Here is a 21,955-nt window from a genome sequence, read left to right as displayed (position 1 = left end):
AATATACTATTATATCTGTAACTCTCTACATCACTTTTTACTAATTCATTAAACTATATATAGCAAATCTGCCATTGTAATGGTTACTATTGGTACAACCTACTTTGTAATGGATGACTATAGGTACATACTACTTATATAATAGTGTTGCATTATGCATGTACTATGCCTAAATAGTAGGCAGGGTTTGACACAAGGTGCACGAGCCGGAGGCGAGTGCACTATGTGTCAAACCCTGCCTACTATTTAGGCATAGTACATGCATAATGCAACACTATTGTTATTATTATGCTGACTGTTGTAATTATGTATGCAGCAATCTATTTGACTTTTTCCTGAAAATATCGGTGCTTAAACAGCGCACTTGCAAGAACTCATTCAAAATATTCATGCTAAAATTGTTTGCATGCTTAGTTATTTTGGTTACTAGTATTTTCTCTAAATAAGTCGGGATTTTCTGTCCCAAAGCAACACATCTTTATTTTCTGTTATGTTAGTAAGCCTTATTTGTTTGCAGACGTCGATTCTCATTGATAATTTTCTTTTACATCCTTCAATCAAGCGTCAAATAAAAAAGCGTTTTAATGACCCTATAAAATCAGTTCATCTAACGATCTGTATGTAATTAGTTTGAAAGTTTGTTGTACACATTAATCTAAAGTTCCTTAGAATAATATAACTGTTTTCAAATAATATTTGTCTATTTTCTCCTCCTTGTGTCAATTGTATAAATTAAGTTTATATATTTAATAAAATTACATCAATCAGTGATCGTCTCTATGGCGTAATCGATAAGGCATCGGACTGTCAATCTCATGGTTGTGAGTTTGATCCCCGGCATGTGCATGGAAGAATTTTATTCAGTAAATAAAGCCGTGCACTCTTTCGGCATAGTATGTTTATGCTATATAAATCCTTAGACCACTATGCGAGAATAGTAGGGTATGGGTTATATAGAGACAAACTGACAGGAAGCATAATAATTTGTAATAGATTACTATAGGTATGACCTACTTTGTATATGATAAGATTACTATAGGTATGACCTACTTTGTAATGGATTACTATATGTATGACCTACTTAGGATGTCTGCTATTGATCCCTGGAGCTGCAGAATCTGAGGGACAGGCATGGTCAGCACGGCTGAATCACACTCGTACGACTGACCGCTGTCACTCGTCAGCTGTACTTTGTCTCCACTCACATCAACTCGAGTTATCTGCTCACATTTTTTTAACTCGGCTCCTGTAAAACCACAAAAACTTGGTAACAGGTAATAAACATTTGATTAACCTAGCATCACAGATACATTTTTGAAAAGTTTTTTCTCAATCTTAACCACTTCATTCATATTATCTTTTGTTGATGCTACATTTTTTTTATCATACTCAGATCGATATGTTTTTAATCTTTCTTGTAAAGAGCTACATAATATTTTATATGTACCAAATCATAATCCTTTTTTTTTATATCAATGGCTGTAAATGACATCTGTGGGATTCAAGGCCTGTTGTTTTACCAATACAACTACATGCTGGAGACATTTAGTATTGATAGAATTACAGAAGTTGGGAATTAAATCTTACCAAATTATGTATTAATTTAACTTTTGTAAACAACTATTTACACTTTTTCCAATAAGATATGATGTTATTAAAACAAATGTGTACCTGATTGATTGAGGAAATGCTTTACTATTGAGCTCACACCCTCTGGTGCTATGTAGTTAGTGACGGACGGGTCTTTATTTCGGTGTCCATCAATCTCGCTTGATAAGGTTTTGAGAACTCCTGATGAAATCAACTCTTCATGAAATCTAAAATAAAAAGCAAATTAAAATAATGACAAATGGTATGAGAAATGATCTGTTTCAAATATGTGACCTAAATAGGCTAATATCTTAAAATAAACACTCTTTCTTATTACTGGCATACAGAAAAATATATGAGACTTTCTTAAAATATATTACCTTAATTTAGATAAATATAGATATAAAAGATGACATTTCTTGCAACATAACCTTGCTAATTTTAGAAAATATAATGGTTTACATTTTGAATGGAGATGCCTTTGTCCATGGCATTCATATATCAATGAGGAAGGAATAACATAGAATATTATTAATATCTACTGATCTAGGATCAAACAAAAGATGTTATGTAGCTTCACACAATTAGTGGAAACACTGCCTTTTTTATCGTTGTTCTTGTCCACTGTTTACCTGTGGTGCTTGTCTTTGTACGCCTCTGTGATTGATATGTACTGAGCTCCCAAATCCACGGTAAAACTGTTGGCTTTCACGCTTCTGCTAGTGGACATTCGCCCACCTAAATGAAATATACATATGATGCATATTTAACAGATTATTTATACTTACACAGCTACTTATAGCTACTTAGGTATTTAAACCTATCCAAAGTACTATTTTTTCCTACTTTTTGCTTTACTTACATTTTTTGGCTAACCGCAGGAACGGTGCAACATGATGAGCATCAAATTTCTTGATACATTCACACTGAGGATGAATAGGACAAAACTTTGGCAAAAAATGATTACTTTGTTAATTAACAATTTTGCATTAAATACTATGCAAAATTGATAATTTACGAAGTAATATAATTTCTTGGTCTAAATTTTGTCGTCTTCATGATCAGTATGACTGTTTTATTAAATTTGTAGCTTAACTGTTTAAGAAATATATGACATATTGACGATTTATTTATCACTTACTGTTACAATCACATAAAGAAACATTATCAAATACTATTATTTTCAATGTTGCTTGTAACACAAGCTTTGATTGGTTACAGAGTCGGATGTAAATTTCCGTGCACCAGACTTAACCGTTAATAAAACGTGACATCACAATGCATACTTTCTCTCTGATAAAAACCAAATAACAAGACGTCACGATGCATTGTACTAGTACGTAGTTATGTTATCAAAAGACTGAAACACAGTTGATTACACTCGGATACTAACAGAGAATTTTTATGGGTACATAGGAAATATATTCGTTAACCAGGTTCAATCAAGGGTGTACGAGGATTTAGCCCGGGTTGAATTCCACAGGTCCAGCACAATCTCTTGATTAAGCTATTATGATATCGCTTTAAAAAGCTATATAGCTTTATAAAGCTATTCAAAATAGCTTGATAAAGCTATTTATATGCAGTTTTTCCCAAAAACGTTTTTTTAAAAGAAATAAACAAAAAGTCGCAAGTATTTGACTAATCATATATGTACTATGGACTATCAAAAATACAACCTAAATCATAGAAAGTTCTTACATTGCTTCTGTTGAATACTTTAAGCAAAATGTGAATTTCCATTGTTTGAGTAACTGTGTGTGCGGTGAGGTGTGGGTAAGTATGATTGCTTCTCATTGTGCTGAACTGTTACTAATCAATTATCCTGTTGGCCATAACTGGCCTCCTTTATAATTTCATTCAAGAAATAACTGTGTGGTCACTCATCAATAGCCCCAAAACTTTTAAAACTTTGAGTACAAAGTCTCTCAAGGAGACGCAATTTGGTGAGTGATTTTTATATGCATTGTATTCAGAAGAGAACAAAGTTTAATATTTCCACTGCACCTAGGTGCGACTTTTTGCACATGTTGAAAAAATAACACATTTGAGAAAGAAGTCTGAGAAAATAGCTCAATCAAGCTATTCTGAATAGCTTAATAAAGCTATATAGCTAAATCAAGCTATGTAGCTTAATCAAGAGATTGTGCTGGACCTGTTCCATACATCCTTCGGCCTTCAGGTGTATCAGGTCCAGTACAATCACTAGATTTAGCTACGTAGGTAGAATTACCTACGTAGCTTTATTTACCTACCTCAGGTAGCTTTATTTAGCTATTTTTAGGTAAGTTTTCTTTTTATTTAAAAGAGACAAAAAGTCGCAATTAAATGACTATTGATATTTATACTATAGAGGCTTAAAAAAACAATCCAAAGCAGAAATAGTTTATACATTGCTGCATTTGAACAATTTAGAGCAAAACCACAGGCACCTGACGTTAATTATTTTTCTTTTAATAAAAAAAATATACACATACCGAATAATAAACAAGGTACCCATCGAAACCCGCCATCTTGGATTTTCGAAGTAGGTCATCAATTGTATTTTCGTCTGAAACTCCGTCAAATAAATTCCCTGCAACCATATTCTTTCTGTAGCCAGTCTTTCGAGGTCTAAACTTACGGACACTGCAGCCAGAAAGGCACATTACACTTTCAAATATTGAAAATCCCTCGTCAAACTCGACCTACTGCTTCAACATTCCGAGAAATCGCCAAAAGGGGGCCGGAAGTTTACATACGACTTGAAATTCTTAGGGAAAGCCCTTCTTTGATTGGTCAATATATTTGTGCGATTTATTTTTAAAAATAACCGGCGAAAGTTAGTACTTATTCCAAAAACAATATTTCAGACAATAATACAACGTAATATACATGTAAGAACATTCTTTTTATTTCTCTCAAAATAATTTCGATAGGCCTATAGCTTGATTAATAAAGCGATTATGTTTTGTAAATGTCGAAGATCGGCTTGATCATGCTAGCTGATCAATGAACATTTTCGAGACAAATTGAGTTGGTTGTAAGGCCCTACTTACATGCACTAAATATAATTAATAACACTGTCATTATTGATGCCCTGATTGAGCGCTATCCGTGCAGAAGATTGACTTTATAAGTATGTACGCACGTGTGTGAGAGGGGGGGGGGGGGGTCCACACTAAAATTATCCCAGGGAATGTTGAGATCTGCAATTTTATGTATTGCAATAAAGTAGTGACATGGCGACATTTTTATTTTTTTTCTTGGTGACAGATTATACATATACATGTTGCATAGGCTTATATTTGATTTCATTACATATCCTAGCTTTTTCAGTGTGATCCCTCTCCTTTTTCAATTAAGCATATGCCAGGTATATATGTATACATATATATAACTGGATGGTTTGCAGTCTATTGTTTTTTGAAAACGATTCAATTAACTCTAGATGATTTGTTATTGATTTTTTTTTAAGCACCCCCCCCCCCCCTCTCTTTTATTCAAAATTGTTTCAAACGCAACGACCTGTATAGATTAATATAGTATATTTTACAGGTATATTTATAAGAAGTGTTTTATTTTTCCCATTTTGCATTTTTTTCATTTCTATAATCGAAATATTCATTAAAATTTCAAAGTAATTATGACACCCCGCTTTAGATCCACCACAAAACTGACAAATACGGAATTCCCATTAGCATATTGATGTAAACTTCCGGCCCCCTTTTGGCGATTTCTCGGAATGTTGAAGCAGTAGGTCGAGTTTGACGAGGGATTTTCAATATTTGCAAGTGTAATGTGCCTTTCTGGCTGCAGTGTCCGTAAGTTTAGACCTCGAAAGACTGGCTACAGAAAGAATATGGTTGCAGGGAATTTATTTGACGGAGTTTCAGACGAAAATACAAGTGATGACCTACTTCGAAAATCCAAGATGGCGGGTTTCGATGGGTACCTTGTTTATTATTCGGTATGTGTATATTTTTTTTAGTAAAAGAAAAATAAATAACGTCAGGTGCCTGTGAGCAAAACGTGTAATTCCATTGTTTGGTTATCTATCCGTGCGGTGAGGCATGACTGAGTATGATTACTTCACATTGTGCTGAATAATTACCGACCTTATTATCGTGTTAACCGGAACTGGACTTCTTTGTCAATTTACTCAAGGAGTAACTGTTCTAACTGTCATACATAGCCCCAAAACTTTCAGAACTTTGATTGAAATTGCGCAGAAAAAGACATTTTTCCAAGAGGGATTTTTTCATGAGTTGTTTTCAGATGAGTTCAAGGTTGAAAATGACCACTGCATCAAAATGATATTTTCTGCACATCCTGAGAAAAATGCTTTTTAATAGAAATAAATCAATTTGGTAGCTAAGTAAAGCTACCTCAGGTAGGTAAATAAAGCTATGTAGGTTAATCAAGCTACGTAGCTAAATCTAGTGATTGTACCAGACCTGGTGTATGGAATAAATCCCGGGCTAAATCCCTATACATCCTTGATTGAACCTAGATAACTAATATTATCCAGGACCAATATGCTGAAATACACAGGTCCCTGCAAAATATAAAAATGATTTACCGACACCCCTGCCCTTGTCCAGGATCAACAACTTGCTCTCGGCGCACTCCGTTCTCAAGAGGGAGGCAAGGGTAGCGCCCGTCATTCCCGCACCTACAATCCCTATCCTCTCCATGGCTGTTTTCATCATTATCAGTACTTTATGCAACAATCACGTGTTGCAGAACATGACAAATGTAAGGTTTATTCGAAGTAACCCGGGAATTGTCTCAGTTTACGGCCATTTTGGCGTGTATAAACCAAAATGTTCTCGGTCAGTTTAAATTTATCCGGATTTCACTCGGGGAAGCGTACTCGTGTGCTCGCTGAAATAGGAAATAAAACGAACAGGAAATATTGAGACATAACTTCCAGGCACGTAGCAACGGGGGGGGGGGGGGGGGCACTTTTTTCCCAACCTTACTTAAGTTACACTGTACGTAGGAAGAAATGTTCATTGAAAGGTAGGTTGGCCCCGTAGAGAAGTGGACATGCAGGCTTTCGCCTACATCCACCCCTCTTCGCAGGCCGTCATGTTGTAGGCGATGTAGGCGAAAGCCTGTCCACTTCTCTAAAGAGAATAGGTTGGCCTCCAACTTTCTAGTATAAAAAATTGGTACTGGCAGAAGTAAAGTATTGAAAAAAGTTGCCCCCCCCCGAAAAAGGATAGTCGACTTTGGGCAACTTTCAACTTTCCTTTTTTTTTTGCTTGTCAACTTTTTCAGGTGAGTTAAAAAAAATTTCTCTGGCTGCCCCGCCCCCCTTTCAAAATTGATGCTACGTGGCTGCCTTTTTCTATCAAAGTAAAATGTAAGATCACAAAAAACCAAGATCACAAAAAGGAAAATTTTTTGATTAGAAATAATAACTTCTTGATTGGAAAGCAGTATCAGAATCAGAAAATTTTATTTAGAGTCGGATTTTACAACATAAACATAAGCTCTGTATAGAGCTTTTGACCGACAGTAAGCAACTAAAGGTTTTGTACAACAGTAGTTTGTACATCGGTTTTTGTAAGCACGTTCACATGTATTGAATGAATTTAAGGACTTATAGATCAAGTATGCATGCTAGCAGGTGAAAGTGGAATTATTTTTACATCCAGGCTGAATATTTTATCCTTTATTTCTTATGAAGACCATTGCCATTAATCAGAGTATGAACAACACTACAGTGACATATTCATCTAAAATGAAATATTTACCAAAAATTTTACTTTAAAGGCCTAACTAATTTCATTGATAAACAAAATTATTAGTATAGGCGGGTTATTGCCTGACGTCACGGCGTCAGGCACTATAAGGACCAATATTTCCTAGGTGCGAAGCTAAGAGATCACAGTTAACCAGCAAAATTTTGTGCATGCTGATTATCATTGGATTTTGTTACACGTGTTTCAGCAATAACAGTTAGCAGAAAAATAACCATATTGCTGATACAATACATTGATGTATTTATTTATTTTGGCTTTTTGCTAGCAGCTATTTATTTCATGCGAGTTCTTATACAGACATGTCCGTTTGACTTTTTTTCTGCGTTTCTTTACTACTGGATTAGTCCATTTTTTACTACTGGATTAGTCCATTTGTCTTCTATGTAAGGGGTGACACAATCATTTCGCGCCAAAATGTCACGTGTAAGTTTCTGCGCCCTTTTCCTGGACTATTCTATTTAAAGGAAATGAAAACTGCATGAATGATATAAAGTATGTACATTCTTTTTTGTCAGAATCATGGTCGAGCTTTGGAAAAAAAACATATCGGTGATATTGTGAAATGAGTTAGAAGTTACATCATTTAAAGTAATTAAAACGAAACGAACAAAAACCTCTTCAGAGGATGCACTGGCCAAATTACATCTGATCATAACCCCCCTCCCCCTCCAGGGGGTTTCCTCCTACAAAAACAGAGTATACAGACTTATGAAAGTATCCTCTCACATTTCAGGATTGAGAAAGTTTATTACTCTTTGCTCGTACAAATATTTTTGATGTGGACCCCTCATCCCTGGGAATAACTTCCTGAATCCGCGCCTGTCGCCATTCATATATCGCCGTCAAGTTTGTTGAGTCATTTAAGCATATAGGGCTTTATTTATCCCACGTTTTCAACAATCGTTGATGCTCTGGCATACCCAAAAAACTATGAAACATTCTGCATGTCAGTCATAACCGTTTAATACGATTCCCAATTTCTTAATTGTAGTTATCATATTTTCAGCTGTCTTCCTCAAAGCCTATACTGTAATATATGCAGTTGAATTTAATTTATGTAACCTTTACATATAGCCATGCTTTCCAGCATTAATCAATTACATTAGTTTTTTTCCCTTATTTACTTCATCCTTTAAAACCATTTTTAGACTCGCGGACACAGGTGCTTGAGGACAGGACCCCCCCCCCCCCCCCTTCGATATAGACCCCTGGGCTTTTTCGACTTTTTTCTCATAAATAATCTTTCATTGACATATTTGTGATAAGATCTATACCAACAAATCGAAAAATTACCTAAAACAAACGTTCTATAAAATCTACCCTACATTCTATATATAAAAATCAACATAGAGAGTGGGGTAGAAATTTTTATAAAATGTTTATTTAAGCAAATTTTCTGAATTGATAGGATAGATTATATCACAAATGTGTCATCCATATATAATTTATGTGAAAAAAGTCTAACAGGCCTGGGGGTCTATATTGGGGATGGGGGTCGGGGTCCTGTCCTCAAGCACCTGTGCTCGCGGAGTGAGGTGTTCATCTTGACGTCGCGGGTTCGAATCTACAGCAGCACATGTACATGATTTCATTTTTCATTTGAGATACAAACAATATATACGATTTATATAAAATGTGTTCTTTTTTCATTGCTCTGATGAGTATCATACAACTTAAAATGAATGCATGTTGTTTTGTGCAACATCTTCATAATTGTAACGTTTATAACTTATCATGCTTATAGGTTCTATAAATATTGATGGCATTAGTCAGGCAAGCTTTTTGAAAAGCTGTTACGTGTACGAGTATATTATTTCTGCAACACTTGTGACATTAATTCCCCGGTGTACTAACAAGCAAGAAGGTATTTTATTATTTAAATATTATAAATGTAAATAAAAATTATCTAATTGATGAAAAAGTAATTAGTCTGAATGTCCAGTTAAACTGTTGAAGGACAATTGTTTTAACCAATATTACACAGTGATATTAGGCAGTTTCAGGATGCTTTCACTATTCCGGCCTAAAAAGTGTGTTCGCGAATTTTTTTTTTTTTGGGGGGGGGGGGAGGGGGCAGATTTTTTGCTCTATTCCGCACTTTAAAAAGCTCCCACCTGCCTCTATGGTTTAATCATGAACTCAGCGTTCTATTGTTACCTAATTTTTTGTTTGTTTGGGATTTCCTTGGTAGACATTCTCAGAAGTAGAACCGAAAGTTGGTTTTCAAAATATATAACAGTACAACTATGCGTATATATTCATTAGGCCAGACGAGTGAAGATTAGAAACGAGTACATGAGCTTAAATGACGTATTAAAACCATCGAGCCAAACAGTTTTTTGTTAGCTTCAGTGTAAGTACAAAGTGTACCGAATGTTAATTTGATCAGCTAATTTTTATCTGAGGATTATATCTTTCAAACACAGTCCAGTTTACGTTACATGATATACTGTACGTTATATCATTATCAGGTGAGTATAAATAACTTTAAGTGGTTAAAGATAATACACGGATACATAAATTGTCTTGTATAACTCTACACTTTGGTTTCTTCAAAGACAAATAGGCATGCGCTCCCCCTTTCCACTTGAAACCTTTTTTAAAACTGTGATTACCCCCCCCCCCCCTTTCATGCACAGGTGCTTGAGGACAGGACCCCCCCCCCCACCCCCAATATAATCCCCCAGGCCTGTTAGACTTTTTTCACATAAATTATATATGGATGACACATTTGTGATATAATCTATCCTATCAATTCAGAAAATTTGCTTAAATAAACATTTTATAAAAATTTCTACCCCACTCTCTATATATAAATATAGAATGTAGGGTAGATTTTATAGAACGTTTGTTTTAGGTAATTTTTCGATTTGTTGGTATAGATCTTATCACAAATATGTCAATGAAAGATTATTTATGAGAAAAAAGTCGAAAAAGCCCAGGGGTCTATATCGAAGGGGGGGGGGGTCCTGTCCTCAAGCACCTGTGCTTTCATGCATTTTATCAAATATTTTAACTATTAAACTAATCGATGATCTGATCATGCAGTCGTTTTGTCTCTATGAGCCATTTTTAAATATTTGATTTTTTCGACTCAGTGCTTTATGAATAGGCCACTGCCCTTCAGTTCAGTTAAAAAGCGATGCGTGGTTACATAATCAATAACGTTATGCACATTAGAAAACACGAGAAAAATTAGAAAAGGGTGTCGATCCCATATTTAAAACTAAAAACTGGAAGGGGGATCACCCCCAAAATGCTTAACTGCGCTACTGAACGACTTAACCACCAATTTTCCCGCGCATTGTCATGGGGTAACAAAACCACGAGATGAGGCTGCAGGAGTAAGCAAAAGACGATAAAGAAATGGAACGATACAAAAAGAAACTTCATACCGTCACCGTGTCTGTTTTTTGGTAAGAATTGAAAACACTTTTTGTAAAAATGTGCACCTTTTGCAGATGTATCACAGCTAGATACATGTGTAGCAGTATGTGTGTACATTACGTAATACTACTGCCATTTTGTGATTTTCCCCTATTTGCCTTGAATTTTAAGTGTTCGTTTGTATCTTTTTACTTTGATGATTTTTTTTGACATGTTGAAAATAATTTGCACAAGATATATCGTCACAGAACGACTTGGTCTTTTGTGCATGTTTGTCGTGCCTGCGTGGGTAATGATTAACGGCCGGATGAGCGTGGTTTGATAGTGGTCATTGAAAAAATTAAGACCAAGTTTTCAAGGCTATTTAAATCTTCCTATCAGATAAAGCAAAACAGATGTGCAAATGCCAAAACCTTCAAAGCTGTCAATGGAGAAAATGTTATGCATCCCATTGATAAGTCATCCAGATTCGGCATATTAAATACTAATATAGTAGAGGGTAATTTTCCTGACAGGGTGCTGTGAAAATTATAATAGGCAACACTGTTATTACCTTGGAAATTGTCTCAAAGCTATTTTTTTTTTACAATCCTTTTTAATCAAAAGGGGGAAGGGATCTATCCATACTTCAGATTATTTAGATGGTTTAAGATTGCAGAGTTGTGGAAAACTTTTTCAGATAGCCGGTCATTTGGACCGACAAGGAAACAAAATAAGCCGGTCCGAAATGATTTTTGTCGGTCCGAAATAGGAAGTCGCTAAATGAAAAAAAAACCCTTTATATTTATTCACTTTATAACACATCTTTTTAATAAATCATGTTAATGATACAAAATTCAGTCTCCATTTCCAAGTCCTCTTCCGTTTTCTTTTAATTTTGCATTTGTAACAATACTAGATACCACAGCTTTTGGGCAGGTCACAATGCTAATTCAGCACAGTGAATGTAATTTTTTTAAAACACTTATGCATTTTGGAATTATATTAACCTAGAAAATGGGTCTAGAAATTGCAAAAATTTTTTGCATCGATAATAAAGATATCAACACGATCGGTAAAAAAACCCCGAAAATCCAGGACAGTCGGGAGTACTAGATTTATTGCTTTTCCTACCTGTGCTTGAATTCTTTCTGTTGAAATTTATCATATTTAGCTCCTCTAAACTTTATTTTTTTTCTTTGATACGTTTTCTACCTAATTCTGCCCCAATTGTAAATTTAATAGGTCACGAGAACCATGCTAGTTTCGCTTTCATTTACAGCCTCAATCTCATTTAAAGAAGAGGTATTACGCAATCGCATATAAGGCAAGATAATTAAAAAATGGGCCAGTCATTTGGACCGATATTGATTGCATTTTTACCGGTCATGCGAATTTTTTGTCGGTTTTGCCGGCATAACCGGCAGTTTTCCACAACTCTGAGATTGTTTCAAACATAGCATGTTATTATGGAATATTGTTCAAAATATTGTGTAAAAAAGATCTAGCTGGGAGAAAATGACAAAGTTTATCATCAAAAACAAATACATTGTTGTGGACGTTTTCACAAAATTTGTTGGCATTAATTTATCGCAAAAACCGAAATGGCTGCGGCACCATAACTTAATATATATGCACAAATTTCCACACATGGAAATTGAACAAGATTGTATATGGCAATGTAACTCAGATTCATTTTTATGGCGTCGGGCTTGCCCGATCGTCATCTAGCGATCAGTCAGGTTTACGCGACCGCACGTGTCAGTGGATGCATCTGCAATAGAAAATAGCAACAGCTGTAATACAATTTCTTTTAAAACGTTCACAATGAATAATAGCTTGAATATAAAATTAAATCAAGTGTATCTTCAATTAAAACTACTACAAAACAACGATATTATGTTTAATTTTTACGCAAGAAAAACGTTATGGTTGTTGCGGATGAATTTCTACTGAGAGGTGCGTCGAATGACATGAATCACATTTTGGGACCGATTACTGTAATACAAACAATCTCAAATACGGTAAAATAATTACAAAATAAACACGAATACAACAAGACTATAAAGATTGAATTTCTTAATCTTAGCTTTACTTTTACGATCTTCAATCCAATCTTAGCCGAACAACCTACGATATTGACCAGTAATGCCAGTATATTACTGTATTTATCCATTTCCTCCATTTGTTTACCGCGCCTTATTGTAAGTCGATCGTACTTGTAACATTAGAGTCATGGTTGTAGTTAAGATGCAATCACTATACAACAGAACAATACTCTGACATTGAATGGCAATTAATTAAAATAATTTATGAAACCCTTCATATGTCTTCGATTGACTGAAAAGAAATTAGATTAATACAGAGGATGGACATTTCTGACGATGTCTGGTCAATTCGAACCCTGACTCATTCGGACCAGGACACAAGGCTATCAGGCCCTATACTGTATTTGTGTTAAGACTATTTTTTTTTATTTTATTATTATGTTACCGGAGTCACTCACTTGACCTATTTGCAGATCTTTTGAAATTGTTTTTCTTGTTTGACGCCATTGAAGCCTTTCAGGCTTTTGATTTAAAGTCAAAAGCAGTAGTGAGTTTTAGATGCTGAAATTAAAATAGTATTGACAGTCTCAAAAAATTTCAATAATATTGGAAGTCAAAAGAAATTTAAATAATATTGGCAGTCTCAAGAAATTTAATATTCTGGACAAAGATACTGTAGACGTACTTATTTCCACGGGGTCATAATTCCACGGAATCTCAATTTCTGTTTAATCTGTGTGTAGAAAATTATGGGGATTTCCTAGACTGTCACTATATGCCTTACATTGATATTGAATAAGAACGCTTGGACAAATTTCCGCGGAAAAAATTGTGACCGCATACATGGCGTAAATTTATACCATGCGGGAAAAAGTACTTCTACAGTATCTCTACCTTTTGCAAATCATGATCATGCAGCTTTACGTCTCTACTTTATATTGATGTTGAAAAATGGGACTTAAAGTGTTAAATAGTAAATTGGTGTATTTACAGGGCCATTTTATGTATGAAGTCAATCTCATTATACCCCCAGCAAACGAAGTTTGGGGGGTATATAGGAATCACCTTGTCCGTCTATCCGTCCGTCCGTCTGTCTGTGCAATCGTGTCCGGTCCATATCTTTCTTACAGAGGGACATTAGAATCTACTAATCCACACTAAGATTGCTCATGACCTAAGGGTGTGTCATGACCTTGACCCAAGGTCATTTGGGGAAGTTCAAGGTCACTGGAAGAAAAAGTTCATAATTCGTGTCCGGTCCATATCTTTCTTATTGATAAACTTGGTAGGTTCTCATTTCACACAAAGATTGCCAATGACCCAAGGGTGTGTCATGTCCTTGACCCAAGGTCATTTGGGAAAGTTCAAGGTCACTGGAAGAAAATTTTCAAAAATCATGTTTGATACATATCTTTTATGGATAAACTTGGTAGGTTCTCATTTCACACAAAGATTGCCCATGACCCAAGGATGTGTCATGACCTTGACCCAAGGTCATTTTGGAAAGTTCAAGGTCACTGGAAGAAAAATATCATAATTCGTTTCCGGTCCATATCTTTCTTATGGATAAACTTGGTAGATTCTCATTTCACACAAAGATTGCCCATGACCCAAGGGTGTGTCATGACCTTGACCCAAGGTCATTTGGGAAAGTTCAAGGTCACTGGAAGAAAAATTTCATAATTCAAGTCAGGTCCATATCTTTCTTATGGATAAACTTGGTAGGTTCTCATTTCACTGAAAGATTGCCCATGACCCAAGGGTGTGTCATGACCTTGACCCAAGGTTATTTGGGGAAGTTCAAGGTCACTGGAATAAAAATTTCATAATTCGTGTTTGATACATATCTTTATTATGGAAAAACTTACTTCTGAAAAACCCAGCGGGGGGTATTTTGTCCCGTTTGGACAGTTCTAGTTTATAATTAATTAGATTGTGCATGAAATAAGCCTACAATTAGCTCTTTTGCTCAGGTGAGCCACAAAAAGTTTGTAGCTAAAAAGCATACAGAAAAAGAGTTAATATATAGTTATACATGTATAGCATAAGGAAAAAGACTTTACAAGTGATTATAACGGAGAGAAATTAAAAAATATTGTAACATTGAAGTAAAAGTACCTACAGTGATGTGATTATCATTTCAGATGGCAGAAGACTTTGTAAAGATATGTCAGATCCAGAAAAAAGGAAGGGGGAGCCTATCCCATTAAATTCAATTAAAGGTAAATATTAACATCACCAAGTATTTTTCCTAAAGATTCTTTGTAAATTAGGAAAAAAAAATCATATTTTCATGAAAATACATGCATGGAACATGCTTGTATTGTGTTTCATTATACCAGTCAAGGTTTCAGATGCAATTTCAGCAAAGGAATGACCAGAATGTTTATGGAGCAGGTTAACATTTTTGGTGCAGTTTTTGGTGTAGGTCTTATTTCCAAGTAACTATAAACCCTATGATGACCAGACCTGCGCGAATGATCCATCTTTGGATGCTTACAACCAGACTTGCTTCGGATGCTGGATCTGACCTTCATTTTCCGGATGAGTGAACAGGTTAATGTTTTTGGTGCAGTTCTCATTTCCATTGTAACTATGAGCCCTATGATGACCAAACTTGCACAGATGATACATCTAAGGATGCACACTACCATACTTGCTTAGGATGCTGGATCTGACCTACATTTTTCCGAATGAGTGAACAGGTTAATGTTTTTAGCTCACCTGAGCCAAAAGCTCATGTGAGCTTTTCTGATCACATTTTGTCCGGCGTCCGTCTGTCCGTCCGTCTGTCTGTCTGTCTGTCTGTAAACTTTTCACATTTTCGACTTCTTCTCAAGAACCACGGGGCCAATTTCAACCAAACTTGCCACAAAGCATCCTTGGGTGAAGGGGATTCAAGTTTGTTCAAATGAAGGGCCACGCCCTCATTCAAGGGGAGATAATTTGGAATTAATGAAAATTTGGTGGCATGTTTTAAAAATCTTCTTCTCAAGAACCACTGTGCCAGGAAAGATGAAACTTATGGGGTAACATCCTCAGGTAGTGTAGATTCAAGTTTGTTCAAATCATGACCCCCGGGGGTAGGGCAGGGCCAAAATGGCCGACCAAAGTTTTACATAAAAATATATTGGAAAATTCTTTAAAAATCTTCTTCTCAAGAACCACTGTGCCAGGAAAGATGAAACTTATGGGGTAACATCCTCAGGTAGTGTAGATTCAAGTTTGTTCAAATCATGACCCCCAGGGGTAGGGCGGGGCCAAAATGGCCGACCAAAGTTTTACATAGAAATATATAGGAAAATTCTTTAAAAATCTTCTTCTCAAGAATGACAGAGCCATAATTCATCAAATTTATATGGAAGCATCCTCAGGTAGTGAAGATTCAAGTTTGTTCAAATCATGACCCCCGGGGGTAGGGCGGGGCCAAAATGGCCGACCAAAGTTTTACATAGAAATATATAGGAAAATTCTTTAAAAATTTTCTTCTCAAGAATGACAAAGCCATAATTCATCAAATTTATATGGAAGCATCGTTAGGTAGTGAAGATTCAAGTTTGTTCAAATCATGACCCCCGGGGGTAGGGCGGGGCCAAAATGGCCGACCAAAGTTTTACATAGAAATTAATGGGAAAATTCTTTAAAAATCTTCTTCTCAAGAATGACAGAGCCATAATTCATCAAATTTATATGGAAGCATCCTCAGGTAGTGAAGATTCAAGTTTGTTCAAATCATGACCCCCGGGGGTTGGGCGGGGCCAAAATGGCCGACCAAAGTTTTACATAGAAATATATAGGAAAATTCTTTAAAAATCTTCTTCTCAAGAATGACAAAGCCATAATTCATCAAACTTATATGGAAGTATCCTCAGGTAGTGAAGATTCAAGTTTGTTCAAATCATGACCCCCGGGGTTGGGGCGGGGCCAAAATGGCCGACCAAAGTTTTACATAGAAATTAATGGGAAAATTCTTTAAAAATCTTCTTCTCAAGAATGACAAAGCCATTATTCATCATATTTATATGGAAGCATCTTCAGGTAGTGTAGATTCAAATTTGTTCAAATCATGACCCCAGGGGGTAGGGCGGGGCCAAAATGGCCGACCAAAGTTTTACATAGAAATACAGTGAAAACTGTCTAATCCGACACCTGAATAATCCGACACACTGCAAATTCCGACGTTAAATTTCTTTCCCATTTTACTATTTTCTTTGTTTTTAACACTGTGCAATCCGACACCCTGTCTATTCCGACACAAAATTCGTCTCCCAGTGCATGTCGGATTAGACAGGTTTCACTGTATATGGGAAAATTCTTTGAAGAATAGCAAATCCATGATTGATCATGGGATTACTTTTGGATTTTAACTTTTCAATAATAAACCAATTTCAACTTTTTCTAAGCTACAGTACTCAGGTGAGCGATGTGGCCCATGGGCCTCTTGTTGATGCAGTTCTCTTGACCAAACTTGCATAGATGAAACATGTAAGGATGCATACAACCAGACTTGCATCGAATGCTGGATCTGACCTTCATTTTTAGGTCACCTGAGTAAACTCGGGTGACCTATTGCTGTCCGTTTTTGTCCGTCGTCATTCGTGGTGCGCAGTGCGTTAACATTTGAACATTTTTAACTTCTTCTCTGCAACTGCTCAACCAATTTTGACACAAAGCATCTGTAGGTGAAGGGGAACAAAATTTGTGAATTTCATGGTCCCTGCCCCCCCTGGGGCCTGAGGGATGGGTCCAAAACCACTAAAATTAATGCAATCTATAAAAATCTTCTATACTCCTGGACATCAAGCAGTCAAACTGTTGGCATGATTGTACAGTAAAACTCGTTTAGTACGAACACGGATATAGCGAATTCACGGATATAGCAAAGTTTTTCTGGGTCCCCGGCAAAATTCTTAACAAATCTTTGTAAAATTATACGGTTATAACGAACTCTGATATAACGAATTTACGGATATAGCGAACTGATTTTGAGTCCCGTTGAGGTTAAATATAATGAAATTTACATCTTTTATAACGAACTTTCAAAGATTATTAAAAAATGATAAATTGAACTTACTTTATTTCCTTTTAGCATTTGTATATAAAACTCAATTCATAAGAAAACCTTAGTTATCGAAGATATGTTTCTTTATATAACATAGTTGGTAGTAATACTTGAAAGAAACATGCATAGTTTGAATTTGCTATAATGGTTATACGAATTCGTTATACGGATATAACGAATTACGGATATAGCGAATTAAATTCACAGGTCCCCAACACTTCGCTATAACCGAGTTTTACTGTAATCAGCATTAAGTCCTCTACCAAAATTGTGAAATTCATGGCCCCAGGGTCAGGAGTTCTAGTGCTAGGGCGGGGCTAAATAGATTATATAGTGAAAATGCATTATTTCTTTGAAAATCTTCTTCTCTGCTCCTGGGCATTAAATAAACTAACCAAGTACATAGTTATGTTATACCTCTTCCAAAATAGTGAATTTTATGGCCCCTGGGTCAGGGGTTCTGGTGTTAGGGGCTCTAATGATTATATTGTGAAAATGTGTGAATTCTTTGGAAATTTTTTCCTTTGCTCCTGGGTATTAAGCAAATGATCTAGTTATATATTTATGATGAAGTAAGGTACCTCTTCCAAAATGGTTTATTTCAGGGCCCCTGGTTTAGGGGTACCGCCGGGGGGGGGGGGGGGGGGTCTCAGTCTAAAAATAAAGTAATGCTTTGAAATCTGCTCTTTGTTTTTAATCAACCATTTTATGATGAAATAAAATTTATGATAAAACAGGGCTCGACATTAACTTTTTTTCCTACTTGTCCATTCGGACAAGTGACCAAGACATTTACTTGTCCGAACTTCAACTTCACTTGTCCAAAAAATTTTCAATAAAGATCTAATAGTTTCAATATGAAAAAAAAATAAAGTCCATTACACATGACATGTGCTTTATTGATTCGTAATGTTATTGATAAATACAACAAGCACATTTATGAAACGAAATTTAATCTAGGCTTTCTGTCCTGACAATAACATAAATGTCCACAGGTGACCCTGTCGACATCAAACAGAATCCACACTTCGGTTCGTATCTTCCATGACTTTGGTTTCAGTATTATGCAGTTAGTGAACTTCGATCCCGATCGAATATGCATGATCTCAATATTAGTATAGCTATACAAATCGGGATCGAAGTCTGGTTTTTATGTACATCTTCCGTCTTGAAACTACCGTTTAGCTTTCTACAGTCTTTCTTTTAATTATTTATAGACTCCTTTACATTAAAATGCACTTGTCCAGTCGGACAAGTGACTAGCAATATTCACTTGTCCGTATTTTCTTTTCACTGGTACTGGACAAGCTGACAAGTGTTAATGTCGAGCCTTGTAAAATTTTGGAATATGTGGTCCCAGGGTCGGTGGTTCCTGTGGATTGGGGTGCACAACTGGTATTTATAAAGTGGAAATGCATTTTCTATTTGTTACTCTAATCTACCTCTGTGTGTTAAGTAACCAAAGTAAGCATGCTATTAGTGTATAGTTATGATAAACATGGTGCCTCTTTCAAAATCGTGAATTTCATATCTTTTGGATTAAAACACGAACCAAATTTAATTGTTAGAAAGTTGTTCACATGCTGCTCAGGTGACCTGGGCCTCTTGTCTGGTGAATAAACAGGTTAATGTTTTGGTTCAGGTCCCTTTTCCAAGTAACTATGAGCCCTATGATGACCAAACTTGCATGGATGAAAGATAATGGACCAGGTAAAAGTTATGGGTGCAAGTTTAACACCAAGAAACATTAACTAAATTTGCATAAATGATGCATCAAGGGATGAACACTCTCAAACTTGCTTCAGATGTTGGATTTGAATTACATTTTCTTGATGGGCAACTAGTTTGAAGTTTTTGGATAGGTCTATTCCAAGTAACTGCAAGCCTGGCTCTATTAGATCAAAATTGCATAAATTTTGCATTTTGGTATGAAAACTTCTAGAATGTTAGTTAATTGTGGGATTTTGCATTACTTAAAGCTATATGAGCTGCATTTTTGAGAATTTTATTTTGCTGGTAAAATGTGTTATAATGATTAATTTGTACGTTATTTAAACCCTTATGATCAATAAGACCAAAATAAAGTTTAAAAATGTTTCAGAAGGAAAATTTCAGTACGATCGAGTATACAGTATTATATAAGATTGTACAGGACGACAATAATCTAAATGCTTCAATCCAACCTCATAAAAAGTTCCTCCATCGCAAAAATGAACAACAGAAGTACATTAATGTTCTATTTTTCTGTCTTTGAAATAGCTAGCTACAAATTTGCAACAAAGTTTTCCGATGTCTACTATGCAGCTCATATTGCTTTAACATTCACTGAGGTGAGCTCTGTAATCTCTGATTAGGCCATGATATATAAATTGTTAGATTCTCATCCGAATTTTTTAAAAATCGAGGCGGGCAGGCGGCTTTTATTTTATATTTTTTATTTTTTCAAATTTTGCGGATTTTTTATTGACCTGGTCAATCGGTGTAATTTTATCTAAAATACCTGAATAAAAGTCATAGGAAAGGTTCAATTATCTCTTCGTACTTCACATCATCACCAATCTTTTTCAACCAATGACCCTTGTTTAAATTATATACGCATGTATTACAGCAATAACCATCTACTCAGCTGTCAAAATCATGTCGACTTTCACGGGATTTAAAATGAAAGTAGAATGGTAGATAAATACCGATCCCGATCAGAATTGATTACCCTCTTTTCAGCTGTCAAAATCATGTCGACTTTCGCGGGATTTAAAATGAAAGTAGAATGGTAGATAAATACCGATCCCGATCAGAATTGAGACAAAGAAAAACAGAAATTAAAAAAAATCGAGGCGGGGGCATAAAATCGAGGCTGGCGGGGATGAGAATCTAGGAATATTTTTATTATGGCCTTACCTACGTTTATATATTAAATACATTAACTTATCTTGTTAATCATGTAGATGAAAAAAGTAGGGCATTGGTGAAGGATCCTTACAAACGGCAGAGAAAAACACAGCCACCTGAGGCGTCACACAAACGACAAAAAACAGAAACGGAGCAAGGAGAACCTGTGGCCTTCAACAGGACCAACTTCACTGAAATAAAGTCAAGCTCTGCAGGTATATATGTGTTCTGATGGTAAAAAGAGTACCATGATATAAAATATTGTTTGAATGCAGAGCAAGTAGCAGTACTTGTGCATATATCTGCATAGCCCACCCCAGCCCTCACCAAATGGAAGAGTACAACAAAAAATTAAGCAGGTTTAACGAAAATTTTGTCTTGAAACATAATTTCAGTAATATCTGCAGAGTAAATTTCTACAGACTTTTCTTCTGAAGATTTCCATTGAAAATGTACCAAAATATCTACATTACCATTCACACACAATTATTTCAGTGTGATATTAGGAAAACTGTTATTTAGGTGACCAATTGTTGTCTTTTGCTGTCAGTCACCATACATGAAGTTTTCACATTTCCAAGTACTTTTCTTTAACTGCTCGGCCAATTTAAATAAAAATAGCCATAAAGTATCTTGGGATGATGGGGATTCATATGGTGTCATCATTATGAAGTACAGAGTCCACTATATACAATGTAGTAGGGAAGAACTAACCACTCCAAAAAAATTAAGGGTTCAAATGTTATGAAAGAAATATTCTTATAATAAAATTTAGATATAAATCCAAGTCATTGCTGTTTTATTTTGGCTAGATGGAGACTCCCTCTTAATATGCTTAGGATTAAAAGAGGTTAGGAAATTATCTTTTAATTTTGTTCAAAATAATCTGTAATTCATCAATAGCTCTCCAGAGGAGAAAGCTCAAGTGATTTTTATATGATCACATATTGTCTGGCATCCACCCCCTTCTGTGTGTAAACTTTGAACATTTTTGACTTTTTCTCCAGAACCACTGGGTTTATTTCAACTATAACTGCTACAAAGCATCCTTGAGTGAATTGGACCACACCCTTATTCGTGGGGAGATAATTAATAATTTAGTAAAAAAAAAATTGATTTTCTTTTAAAAATCTTATTTTCAAGAACCACTGGGCCAGAAGATATAAAACTTATCTAAAAAGTTTATAACATAGTTAAGATTTAACTTTTTCAAATAATAACCCTTAATAGTGGGGTTGGCCCATAAT

At 35.5% G+C, this 21,955-nt stretch overlaps 1 protein-coding gene and 1 long non-coding RNA gene across 2 annotated transcripts; one reads left to right on the top strand and one right to left on the bottom strand.

Moving 5' to 3' along the window:
* Nucleotides 1–1,081: 1,081 nt before the first annotated feature.
* On the bottom strand, nucleotides 1,082–6,514 carry LOC134264983 (renalase-like; the record flags this gene model as incomplete). Its single annotated transcript, XM_062747231.1, has 4 exons — nucleotides 6,152–6,514; nucleotides 2,223–2,328; nucleotides 1,672–1,817; nucleotides 1,082–1,246 (listed from the first exon to the last, which is right to left on the bottom strand). Coding segments are annotated over exons 1-4 (547 nt in total), but the record flags the coding sequence as incomplete, so codon positions are not given.
* A 3,129-nt stretch (nucleotides 6,515–9,643) lies between these two features.
* Nucleotides 9,644–20,875, top strand: LOC134264984 (uncharacterized). The gene is made up of 3 exons (XR_009991666.1): nucleotides 9,644–9,779; nucleotides 14,912–14,979; nucleotides 20,765–20,875. It is a non-coding gene; the product is annotated as an uncharacterized LOC134264984 (long non-coding RNA).
* The last annotated feature ends 1,080 nt before the right edge of the window (nucleotides 20,876–21,955 follow it).

The sequence above is a fragment of the Saccostrea cucullata genome, unplaced genomic scaffold, assembly GCF_032062105.1.
Source record: "Saccostrea cucullata isolate Sc308-1 unplaced genomic scaffold, CSIRO_AGI_Scuc_v1 ctg11349, whole genome shotgun sequence".
In the NCBI taxonomy this organism is placed as follows: Eukaryota; Metazoa; Mollusca; class Bivalvia; order Ostreida; family Ostreidae; genus Saccostrea; species Saccostrea cuccullata.
The sequence above is the reverse complement of the archived record's forward strand: the minus strand, read 5'-3'. Positions and strand labels throughout refer to the sequence as shown.